We start from the raw sequence: 12,698 nt of genomic DNA on the forward strand, positions 1-12,698 counted from the left end.
GAGATGAAGCTTTGGGTTGTGAGGGAGAGACTGCAGCCTAATGAAAGTGGGGGGAGATACCTCACTTTGACTAGGTAAGAGCATACCCATGTCACTTACTGGAGAGAGCTGCGAGTTCCCAGCCCGCTCCAGCGCGTGAGGACGTGTTCGTGGCGTGATGCCCAGAGGTGGGCCTTTGATCGGTGGCTTGCCGCGGTGCCACCAAGCTGTGCTGTAGTCTGAGGAAAAGACACCCTTCTCAGATTGCTTACTGAGTCCGCTAAGTTTAGAGGGTAGTTATGCTTCTGCGTAGTCTGGCTGTACAGATTGGGGTGTCACACCCAGGAGAGCCCAGAATAGTACTTTGTGTTTCTGTAAGCTCCTGTTCTTTGGTGTTTTACCAAACAGGCGCAGAGGGGAGTCAGCTCCTGGGTTACTCACAGCCAAACTGCTGGTGCAATGTTTTTGAGTGGCCAGAAGACTGGGTAGCGCTGGAAAGAGAGGAGCTGGAGGGCCCACTTGCAGCAGATGGGTTTAGACCTCCTTTGGAAGACTCATCTTGCATGTAAATGCCAAAAATTCTCCTTTTTATCCGTTTCGGCAGGTTGCGGGGTTTGAGTCACCTTTGCCAGAGCTTGAGCTGGTGCTTACGAAGCGCCTCGTACAACCAGGGCCCCTGCGGGGCTGGATGAAAGACCCCCAAACCCGTAACTAAGCTCCACGAGTGGGGCAAATCCCAGCAGCAGGAGGTAGGCCCACTTCCCCGGCGCCGTGGAGGACGACTTTTGGAGATCTGTGATTAAACGTTTGGTTGATAAGCACCGTTTCCGATGTCTGCGTTTCCTGCCTTGCAACACGGGATTAACAATCCCTGCGTTTCCAGCTTTTCTGCCCAGAAAAGCAGTGAGCTCTGCTCGCGACAAACTCCCAACCACAGAAACCCCCCTTCCCCTTTTCTTCTTTCTTTTTTCTTTTTCTTTTTCTTTTTTTTTTTTTTTTCTGAACCGCCCCCATTCCCTTTTGAATCGGTGAATGAGCGAACGTCTAAAGCCAGGGAAGTATGGAAAGATTTTTTCCCTGGAGAGGTCAGGGTGGGGTGGAAAGCAGAGGGGACTGCAAGGGGGCAGTTTGAAAACAGGAAACCATGTGGCAGCGCGCAGGCAGGGCCCAGCTGATGTGAATGAGCTATTGAGAGCGGAGAGAGGCTCTGACTGGCCCAGCATAGAAAGAGGAAAAAACTTTAGAGGTGTGGGTTTTTATCTTTTTGTTTTAAAGAATAAAGTTCTGCCATTCAGACTAGAATAAAAGAGGGAAAATTGTATTTTCTGTAGAGCAAGTTGCTGAAGTCTTTTGCTCTGTGTTGCAAAAAAAAAAAAAAAAGTAAATGACTGATTTTTTTTTTTTTTTTTTTTTTTTTTTTTTTTCCTTCTGTGTGTGCACTGATTAAGTCATAAGTTTCCATTCCTGTTTTGGGGAAGCGTTAAGCCTGAAATTGTCTCTCATTCACCTGGCCTGGGGGAGAAGGAAGAGTCTTTTTATCTCCCTGAAAACACGTCCCTTCGCTCCTCAGTCTCTTTTTCCACCGAGCAAATACGCAGCGAGTGCCTGCAGCCGGAGCTGGAAGGGGCTGGTGAAGAAAAGCTTTTTCTTTGCCCTCTCCCTCCTCTTTTTTTTTTTTTTTTTTTTTTTTTTCCCTTCTCTCTGAAGGGATGAATCATGCTCCCACAACTGCAAAGACGTTTTGAAAGCTGGGAGAACACTGGTGCAGGACTGAAAAGGCAAGCAGTGACGTCCCAGCCCAAATCAGGAGGGAGTGGCTTTATTTCATTATTTTCTTTCCTTTTGCCTGGTACTGACATTAGAAATTTAAACTTAATGCAAAACCGAGCCTTTCTGTCTGGTGAACAGTGGACCCACTCAAAAGGAGGAAAGTACCTTTTTTTATTGTTTTTTTCAGTGCACAAGGGCGTGACACGTTGGTGACAGTATTTACATTGGATATGGTGATCGGCTTTTTTTTTTTTCTTTTTCTTTTTTTCCTGAACTACACCCGTCGTGGCTGAGCCTACCTTCCGCCTTCCCTCTCGGAGCGTCAGGGTTCCTGCTGCACACATCTGGCTTTTGTTCTCTTTTCGGACAGGGTTTTCATTCTGGTGCTTTTTGGATATCAAAGTTGTCTGGAAAACATTTTTTTAATTATTATTATTATTATTACTATAACAGGAAGGCTGATACCATTCTTAGCAGTTGCAGAAAAAAAAAATTCCTGTATGTTTAAAGCTCTCTTCAAGTATCTTTTGTTTGCTATAAGTTCCTGCGTTGCCTGTATAAGCAAATCTGTTCTGAGAAGACTTTATCAGCTGGTCGCAGCTCTGGGATTTTCTTTTTCCTGTTAAGAGGCTGGTGTTCTGAAGACACAGAGATTCCTCTGAGCACGTATGTGAGAGCTCTGGAGCACGCCTGGCCGCGATCAGCCCGGGGTTCATGGTGGGCTCTGCTCCTCCGCTCCCAGCTTTTTGGACAAAATGTACGAACGCCATAAGAGGCGATACAGCCTGTGCGACATTTCCAAGGTGGACAGGACTGTAGATGTGGTGTTGTTAAAGGTATGATGTTTGTGAACACTTATTTATGGGTTCCTTTCCCGATCTCTAACGCGTCTGTCTGTTCCCCGCTGTACCCGTCTCCTGAGCTGGATGGTGCAGAGAGGGGGAACAGGTGGAAAAGCTCTTGCCCTTCAGCATGGAGGTGGCTTTGAGAAACCGTTTCATGGCAAATATTATTATCCCTACAAACAAATAATCTCTTGTGGAATGCAGTCAGATACCCTTTCGGAGACCTCTCTCTGGCCATCTTCCCTGTCCTCTGTCGTTGAATGGTCCCCTCCTGTTTTGCAGCCTTCACCACTTGCAGGTGGGTTTTCTCTGTAAGGCGCCATTTGGCAAAGGGGTTTCATTTCCAGTGGTTGCTCCTGGAGTGGAATTGCGTGTGGGCCCTGAAAGATGTATGCTGCCAAAAAAGGCACGGTGGATCCTCCTTTGCCTCTGTGTTTTGTTTGTTTGAAGGGTGTTGCTGTCAGTCTTGCTGTTTGCATGTGAGTTTTGTCTGAGGATGGGCTGGAGCAAGAGCCAGGAGTGACTCTTGGCTAATTGTCCCACAGTGTTCCTCCTCTAATCTAAAATTAGCAAGTGCTCCACCAAATGGCACAGTGGCAGTCTGGGAATGTCCTGTCTCCGTAACAGCTTTTTGGAGCTTCAGCAGTTTCCTGGCAAAGTGGATGGAAATCGGAAAGCAGCCAGAGGGACTGCAAAGCACAGCCCAACTTAGGGATCTGAACTCCGGGAAGAGCATTTCCTTTCCCTCTCCCTTTTTCTCACTTCTCTTTTCTTAGCTGAGGCAGTAGGTTTCTGTATGATCATGTGGCTTCCTTTTTTATGATTTTTGCTTCTTGCTCTTGTTTCAGAGTTGAGAACACAGAACAATTTTATTTTCAGCTGATTCTTGTTCTACTTCATCTACACTAAAATAGACCCAGCACTTGTTAATTTGCACTGTGTAGGATTAAAAATATTTTCCTTTAATTCACTCTATTCTTAGGGTTTTAGTGACACAAATAACTGTAACTTGTTTTCTGTACCAACTGAATTTTGTTGAGTATTTATGAACTCTCATGTTAATGATGCTAGTTGTGGATTGAATCCTATGGTATTCAATCTCTAGACACCCTATGAGTCATTAAAAAATGTAGACATATTGTACACACACTCCTCATACGAAGTGACTGCTTACTAATTCTTGGGAGAAGACCTGGTACCCCTGGCAACCTCGGTTGCTAATATAAAAAACTATATATTTTTTTATAAAGTAATCTGAATGCCTGGGTTGAAATGTAATTCACTATAATTATCTGACTTCAGTATGTCTGATGTCATCAGTTGCCTAAATTAGTTTTTGTTCAGCAAAGCTTAGATTTTATAACAAAATGTGGCTCTCATTAGTTCCCGCTAGTATTTTCCTAATAGAGTTTCAAAACTGTGGGTGATGGTGTCTGTTCCTGCAAATGACTCAGTGTCCACAGACGTGTGCGTGCGTGCACGTGGTGCTGCTCCGAACATTGGCTGTGCAGGCTGCAGATGTTGAAAATAGGAGGGTGCGAGTGAGAGCTACAGTTCTCATCATACAGTTAGCTTGACTTTTTTAGTCATTCTTCATGTTTTAGATGGTTTCTTTAACATAATCGATAGATTAAATTAAGTTTTGATGATCCAGGAATCCAAGCCAGCACTAAAGTGCGTCAGTGGTGGATCATCTCTTGACGTTAATGGGAGTTGGATCAGACCTTTAATGAGGGAGCTGGGGGGTGGAGATTTTTGTTTTGAATTAAAATACTTAAATAAAACTGTACTTTAGCTAGGTCTCTATGTTTTGGTGAGTTAGGAGGACAGAATTTCTGAAGTGTCAAGTATTGAACTGCAAGTAAATATCCTTACAAGAAAAGCAAACCCAAATGGGATCCATTAAGAGTGCTTGATCCTGATAAAATTTTAACAAGATACCTGCAAAGCACCAAACAACTTTTGATTTGGCCTACAAATTGACTCAGGCAAGATGTCTTTTCTTCGAGTGGTGGATGAATATGTTCTTTGCTTTATTTTAAGATGGGGAACTCGGTAATCGTGACATTGGAAAGAAAAACAGCTGGTGGAGAAGGGCAACTGGGACAAGTTGTCAACAGAGATGATCTTGTGTCATTTCGGTTACTAAATGTTTATAGATGGGATTATATTTGCATTGATTGCAACCATTCTTAGATGGAGTCATGAAAGAATTTTGGTTCCTACCAGCTGTTTTGCCATGCGTGTCTTCTGAAGGGTCAGCATGCTGGGTCTCAAATTTTCCATGTTTAGACTGTGCCTGAAACAGTGGCTTGTGGAGTTTTGGCGGGGGAACAAACAAAAAAAAAACCTAAAAACAACAAAAAAACCCCTCTGCAACACTGAGGGTTGATGCACACAATTATTTTTAGCTTTAACATTGTTTCTTCCTCCTCCTCACATAGGAAAAAGCAAGAGGTAATGGGTAAATCAGTGTCCTAGCCTCTGTGTTGGAGGTAGGACTTCATCTTTACTGCTGCTTTTTTTGCTGCTGCAGCAACGCGGACGTAACAAAATTGGTTTCTGAGCATAGTGGTTTGCCACTGTACAAGAAAGCTTGGAAGATGCAGAAATGGCATAAAAGTTTACCGTCATCTTTCCTGCTGGGATTGCATTGTAGCAACTGACGGAGAAGATGTGGGAATCTGCTTGGCTGAACAATTCGATGAGCTCTGAGCAGCTACGTGCAGGGTAAAGCAGTCTGTACGATGTTTTTCCAAAATGGGAAATCTCAGTGTGCCCATGTGTGAGCTGGCAGCCCTGTCTCATTTTTATGTTGTGCCTGCTACCACAAATATAACTATCTGGGGACAGAACGCAGAAACCACGCTGGCTGGCACCTTGCGAATACATGAGAAGTCAGACCAGCCTTCATGTCTGGATGAACAGGCTGTGTTGTGCAGAGTTAGAAAATAAGAAATGGGCTCACTTTGACAATGAGAGGCTGAGCAATCAGAACTGGAAGTGTTTCGCAGTCGCTCGTTGCCTGTATCTACAAGTCATCTTTGTAGGTGAATGCTCAAACTGTTAGATGTAGGCAGAAGTTGTAAGTTTTTTCAGAACTAGGGAAACAAGGTTTGATTGAGGTGCTCTTCAAATTAACAGATCCCATTCAGCTTCCAGTTAAAGATCAGAACATATTCATAAAATTAAAACTAGCCCAATGTTACAAAAATAATTAAGGCTTTTTGAAATTAAAGGGGCAGCGTTATCAATTGCTCGCTCTGCTCCCTGGCAGAGAGCTGCTCTGGTAGCTCTACCCCAGTGCCAGAGAAGATGCTCTGGAGTGAACCCTGCCCACTCAAGGCAAAGTGCAGTTTGCAGCATCCTAAGCTAAAAGTAGTACGTGGAGAAGGTCCCCAAATTACCTGAAACTAAGGCTTCTTCCATTATATGTTATCATACTTAGGCAGCTTTTTCTTTTCCATGTTTTCAGTTAGTTGAAATCTTCCATACATTTCTTCTTTGGGGTTATCCTCCTGAGGGAAGTACCGTCCTCAGATGATGGGTATGCGGTGTCTCATTGGACTCTGTGGCCCTAAAATGACTCTGAACATTAATCCTGCAGCTGTCTGCACTGGTCTGTTGAAGGGTTGGCAAAAGAGAAGTTTGTTTATGATGATGTGGAGAACTTCTGAGTTTTTGTGTTTGTGTCCTGTGTAGAATTAGAACTGGAAGGATAACTTAAATGAAACTCGTGTTTTCACCTTAGGCACATATGTGTTTGGGAATTTTGCTCCATGCAAAGCCACTACTGTTATTTTTAAAGCTTAATTAAAACTTCTTGTTAACAGGACTCTTAATTCTGCTAGTGGAGGACATCCTAGTGCCAAGGGCTGGAAAATGTTCTTGGGGCACTTGTTCCTTTCCCCAGTTGGGACATTGCCAGGGCAAAACTGCACTCTAGGAATTCAGCATTGCTCTTACACCACAAAATGCTAATTTATTCAATTGTTTAAAATATCCTGTGGTTGTAGAAGCTTCTTCTGGTGTTATCCTTTAGTGTAGTTCTCTATAGCACTGCTCACTTGTTGCTGTGAGCAAGGTCACTTTGGACCTCCTTAAAAAATGTCCTAATACAGTGTCACCAGTTTTGTAGAGGTAAAAGGGTCAGTGTAGCATATTCACAGTGCTAGAAGATAAATCTCCACAGAAATCATTGCAGAAATGCAAGTGTTGTCACTTTGTCCCTTTTGGCATACATTGGAGAATGGTCCTCATCTGCATGGTAAAATCTTCCCCTAAATCTAAGAAAATACACAGGGAGATTATTAAAAAATTCAATTAAAAAAAATCTGGAATTTGCAAGCAAATTGATATGTCTGCTTTTAATGTTGTCTGGCAAGATGGTTGCCAAAGCAGTGATTTGTGCTCTTAATGTGAGTTTTGTGTATATGGAGTTTTTTGCATCAACGACTGTTGAAGGAAGACAGTGGAAATTCCTTCCCCAGGTGTCCCGTTCCGTGTGCTGCTTTTGAAAGATGTTTGCAGGATTTTGAAAGGTGCTTTTTGTGAAAGGAGTGAATCAACTGCTGCTTTAGTTTCCAGATCAGGAATTAGAGGCAACTGGATAATTCAATTGTAAATGGAATGGTAAAGTTAGTAGTTGCTCAGAATAAACATTGAATTCCAGTTCTGTGTACAAATTTCTTCAACAAAAACTATCCTACAGGAAATTTTCAGGAACAGATAGTTCCTAGAGGATAATTAAGATTTGTATTTTAAAAAAAAAATTGTTGTATCATTCCTGATTATTAAACAAATTAATTATATTGAATTTAAAGTATCTTTTGTTTTCTGCTATTTCTGCTTCAGTGGATATTTTGAGTCTTTCCTAGTGTCAGTTATTGCTCAGTATGGTGTACTTGGGTGGGGGAGAAAGGAGACAAATGGAAACTTTTAAATTTAGGACAAAGTTAAAACAATATGGAGGGAAGATGAATGTCTGGAGATTTGCTAGGAAATAAAAGTTAAAATCATTTGGTTCCTTCTGCTCTGGAGATGTTGATTTATGTTGCTACCCGTGAGGTTGACAAGTGCAAATGTTTAAAAGAGCAGAAGATTTCCTGAGAGGTCAGTGTGTTTTCTTTATTGTGAAGTGGAAGGCGAGAAAAGTTAGAATAAAACCAGAGGGGGAGAAAGGGACTTTTCCATGGTGGAAAGGTAGGAGGTGTGCATTGGAGCCAAGTAGTGACTGGCCCTTGAGGCAAATGTTTCTACGAAGCTCTGCACCGCGATGCTGTGCCAGAAGTAGACATTTTTGAAATGTCTTCTGGTCTTGATTCTGGTTTTCGTGGGCAGGCACCATGAGTGCTGGAGGGGATTAGATAACTCCTCGGCCAAGACTTTCATGCAAGGAGAGAGGAAGGAAGAGCCTGGGAATAGAGGCTGGGGTCACTCATCATTCCCGCGTGATGGAGGACGTCCCGGCCCTGTTTGTCTTGTGGGTTGTCCAGTGCTGTCCTTTTCTTAAGTAAAGAGGTTTCTGCATTAAATCACATCAAGTTTCAAATTCAGTATCTGCAGGAAGATGCCTCTGAGAGTCAGGAAATACATGCATGTTTGCCCAGGAAGAGCAATCAAACTGTCTGCTGCTTGCTACTCCAGCTGGTGTCCTAAAGCCCTTTTTGGACATTTCATCTGCTAGTGTTTCACAGGCAAACAGAAAATCCTTTGGGATTCAGTTTTTGGTGCCTGGGGATGTGCTTCCATGATTCATTCTGTGTCTGAGCTGCAGATAAACATATTCAGGCTTCTGCATGGAAAAATAGCTGGTTCTCTCCTGGCTTTTTTTCAAAAGCTGCGCACTGAAGCTCTGTTCCCAGAGGCTGTTCCATATTCCCTTCTACCATCTGAACACTGCTGCATCCTCTGGTCCCACCGCAAAGACTGGGGATGCCAAGAACCGATGGGCTGTAATCAGTGTGGGCAAGGCCGAAAGTGCCTGGGAGTGTTGCCATCTTCTGTGGCCACCAGCCTGCGGTCCTGTCATTGGACTCTCAGCAAAACAGAGACTAAAGGAAGAAGGAAGGAATAATTTTGTTACATTTAATGCACACATGTCCACAAAATCCCAAGACAAACTCATTTTTAATTTCTTCATGGTGGTGCATTCCCCAGCCCTTGATGTTCAGGTGCTTTTATAATGGTATTTTCTCTACAACTCTTAACTATCTGCACCTGCAGTCCTGAGTAAATATGAGCAGAATCCAGTTGTTGAAGAGGGATCCTAGTACTCAGTCTTGGGCTGAGGATGGTGGGGTTTGTGTTTTGAGCATCTGTGGACCACCCAGTTTCCTGAGAGCACGCAGTAAACCTCCCTCAAATCCTGTCTGGGCTCGTTTTGGCATAAGGAATACTTGTATATAGTAGTGGTTTCCTTTGTTTGTATTTTGATGATGGTGATGATTATTCCTGAATCAGGGCTACTGAGATAAATACTTAGTTCCTAAAGTTTTATTTTGTACATAATCAGGAATATCTGAAACAACACCTTAAACCTCAGTGATACTCTCTCATTACTTTTTTAATAGAAAAAAAAAAAAAAACAGACGTTTTCAATACTTGGCAAAGTCACAGGGCAGAGGAGAGAGTTGGCTGGGTAATGGGAAAAATACTCAAATCTTTTTTGAAAAAATGCCAATGTCTATAATGCATTTTCAGTGAATGACTCAATTGGTTCTATTAAAGGAAAAAATATAATGTTAATTCAGCCTAGTATAGTTTATTCTATTAGCAATCAACTGATAGGCTTGAACCTCCTCATCTTTTGCTTTCTTACTGCTAATTATTGAAGAGGATGTTTAATTATCAATTTCCAGTTGTGGATATCAGTATAAATCAGTAGTTCTCTTAAATTTGATGGAGATACATTGGTTTAAGAGTAAGGAGGATCAGGCTCAATGAGATGAGGAAGGAGTTAGGTGCAAGCCAGTCAGAAGGAGGCACAATTTCATTTTATATCTGAAATGGGTCGTTCCTTCGTTTGTGTGGACTTGAACACATTTGCATTTGTCCTCCTATGTGTACTCAGACTCAACCTCTAGATCTGCTTTTAATAAAATGTAAGATGGTGGGCTGCAAAAAAAGATTCTGCTTTGTCTGGAGAGAAAAGAATATGAACATGGTATTTATTGACTTTACAGCTCTTTTAAGACTAAAAAAGTATGTATAAATTCTGCAGGGAAGTTTAATTGCTCAGGTCAGATACCCTCAGCCTCGCTGAGAACAGGGAGTATCTTTCTGCCGTTGAAAGAATCCAAACAGTGAGCCACTGTCTGTGCAGCAGTTACAGTTCAACATCTTTACGTCACTTTGGAAAACAAAAAAAAATATTGTTTTAAGTGTATAATGCAGAGGCAGCGAGCAGCTGATAGGAAGTGTACATTGTATCGAAGAAAAATAGCCTGTAAAATGGCATGGAGGTGGAGAGGAACGTCCAGGTGATTTGTGCACTGAGGTCACCCTGAGACCTGACTCTGGTAGGGCACGAGGTCTCCTTCACCTCTCCTGGGAGACTCCTGCCCATTTTCCCCCTCAGATCTTCTCTGCTTCTTCTCTGTCTCCCCCAGCAAGAACTGCTGACTGGGGAAGGTCACGGCATCCTCGCTGCAGGAGGGTTTTCAGGGCACGTCGGATTAAGACATCTCAGATTATGGTTGAGCCTGGCTTGGAGCAGCAGAAAGGGACTAGCTGACCTGTCAAAGGCCCTTCCAACCCCTTTTTGTCATCACAGAAGTATGGAGGAGGACAAAAGCTAAGGAAGAAAAATGTGCTGTAGAAAGTAGCTGACAGGTCTGGAGGAGTGGAGTGTTAACTCTGCGGTGTGGTGATCGGGAGGTGAGCGGAGGTGCTGGCAGGAGCCCCTCGGGTGAAGGGCAGGGGGGTGCAGCCGGATCCGTGAGGAGCGGCAGCCAACAGCTGCAAATAACAAGTTTCATTATCTCAGGGAGAAAGGGAAGAAGGATTTGGGTCATTAGTCAAAGCAGCAAGTCAGGTCAAGGGTAGGAGTGTCTTGATTTTTCTTTATTAAAAAAAATAATAATAATAAAGGGGAAAAGTGCGTTTCGTAACAGGAGAAAGGAGAACACAGAGGGGATGAGAGTCTGACAATGGAGTGCAAAAATGGAACAGGATCACAGAGGAGATACAAAGACAGGTCAGAGGCAAAAAGTGAATAGTGAAAATCCTGTGTTTTACAGAGAGAGGGAAAAGGAAATTGTTTCAGGAGAGAAAAAAAAAACAGAGGGTAGGTATACACAAAGTCATCCATTTCAGTAGCTTGCTTTTTGCTGCAACGTAACAGAGATCCTGTGTGTTGAGGCAGGTCAGGAGGGGAAACAACCTCTGGATTTTGTGATGTGAGACATGGGATTGGCCAGGTGGGATTTGCTTGCATTTGATGAATAGAGGCGTTTCGCTAGGAGGAACAACGGAGCTGCTGAAGGAGGGAGAGCAAAGGGGCCTCCAAAGTCTACCAGCTCTAGATAAAAGCAAAAGGAAGCATATGTTGGATGAGCCAAGGGTTGTGGATAGTCCAGCAGACTTCAGAGTCGGAATGTTACACAACACAACCCGTGTGAGGAAGAGTAAAGAGGAGGCAGATGGGGGAGAAGACTGAGAACAGATCAGTCATCCTTGCTGAAAGACTGGAAAGTCACGGAAGGGGTGAGGGACAGGGTGAGATGATAAGGGCTGATGTTGAAATAAACCATGTGATGTGTCTTAGTGTTAAAATGGGGGTTTCTAACATCACCGTCATTACAGTTAATGCAAACATAAAGTGCTTCTGATTGTCACTGTGACCTGGGCGCTTCCATAGGCCTCATTCCCACATTATCAGAGCACCTTACTATCTTTAAGGTAATTATCTTTAAAGTAATATGGGTGGCAAGGAATTGCTATCCTGCAAATAGAGGCGTAAAGTAGAGGAGTGTCTTGCCTGCAGTCCCACTACAAATGGTAGCGAGAATTGAAGCCAATTTTCTTCAATCCTAAACTAGTAGCTTGAACTCTGGCTCATCTTCCCTCTGAGCTCCTGCCTTGAGCAGGAGCCACCTTGAAATCATACTTTCCATGGAGAAATAAAATTTTGGCGTATTTTAATGGTTTGTTTAGTGATGCTAAAAAAAAAAGTCATAAATTAGTTTTGAGGTTTTTATTACTGGGACAAAATTAAGCTATAGCTATATATCTGCAGGTTGATGCAGAGTGACATTGCAGTGGAGGCTAACAGGGCCGTTAGTGAGAGTGGCCTTTCTTTGATTTGCTCTGGTCTTTTTTTTTTTTTCAGATAAACCGTGAAAGCTGGTGTTCACTGGAGCCATGTCCCGATTCTTCCCTACTGGAACGCAAGGGGACACAGGAGTCTCCAGGTGAGCAGCGTGCTGGTGGGTGCTCGGATGAGCATCTTTTTCTTCTTTTTTTTGACATCCTTGCCTTGGCGGGGAAAATACGTAAACTAAAGAAAATGTGTAATGAATCTGCCGTGAGTCACTGCTAGCACATGGTTGTAGCACTTGACTTGCAGTGAGCTGTATGGTGTGTCACCTTCTTAGGTAATTACGCATTTCAAGTACTTTAGTATTTCAATTTATTTTTTTTTTTTTTAAATAAACTTGAAAGCATGACTGCGGACACAGACATCGTTTCTAGCTACAATGATAATATGGTAAAAGGAAAAAAAGTCTGAAATTTAAACTCCTGAGTCCATATTTAGATCTAAATCAGTGGCTTTATTTTGGTGTTGTTTTTTTTTTTCCTCCCCTGAAAGTTGCCGTGATTTCCAGGCTCCAGGAAGCAGGAAGGTTGTTTAGAGCCATCGTTCCCACACCCTGCCCACCAGCCATGCTGAGCTCCCGGCCCTGTGTGCTGGATGGCACTTTCTGGCTCTTCCACTGGAACAGAATCTTGTCTGGGCAAATTTCAAAGAGGGATTGGTGTACAAGATAAGAAAAAAAAAAAAAACATTTCCTTTCATTGAATTACGCATGTTCCAAACAAATAGAGTAATTTATCAGGGCCTTGAAGAGTGACTTTCCTTGGACTGGTGATAGAGAGGGCACT

General features: G+C 43.0%; 1 protein-coding gene across 1 annotated transcript in view; it reads left to right on the top strand.

Annotated features, from left to right (window-relative positions):
- The window catches only part of AKAP13 (A-kinase anchoring protein 13), a 197,389-nt gene that overhangs the window by 120,506 nt on the left and 64,185 nt on the right, over window positions 1-12,698 (top strand). Inside the window, exon 10 of the mRNA XM_086756870.1 lies at window positions 11,926-12,007. Within this exon, the coding sequence (XP_086612996.1) occupies window positions 11,926-12,007 (82 nt within the window). The remainder of the gene's footprint in view (window positions 1-11,925; window positions 12,008-12,698) is intronic.

This window comes from Chlamydotis macqueenii, chromosome 12 (genome assembly GCF_036417535.1).
Source record: "Chlamydotis macqueenii isolate bChlMac1 chromosome 12, bChlMac1.mat, whole genome shotgun sequence".
Taxonomy (NCBI): domain Eukaryota; kingdom Metazoa; phylum Chordata; class Aves; order Otidiformes; family Otididae; genus Chlamydotis; species Chlamydotis macqueenii.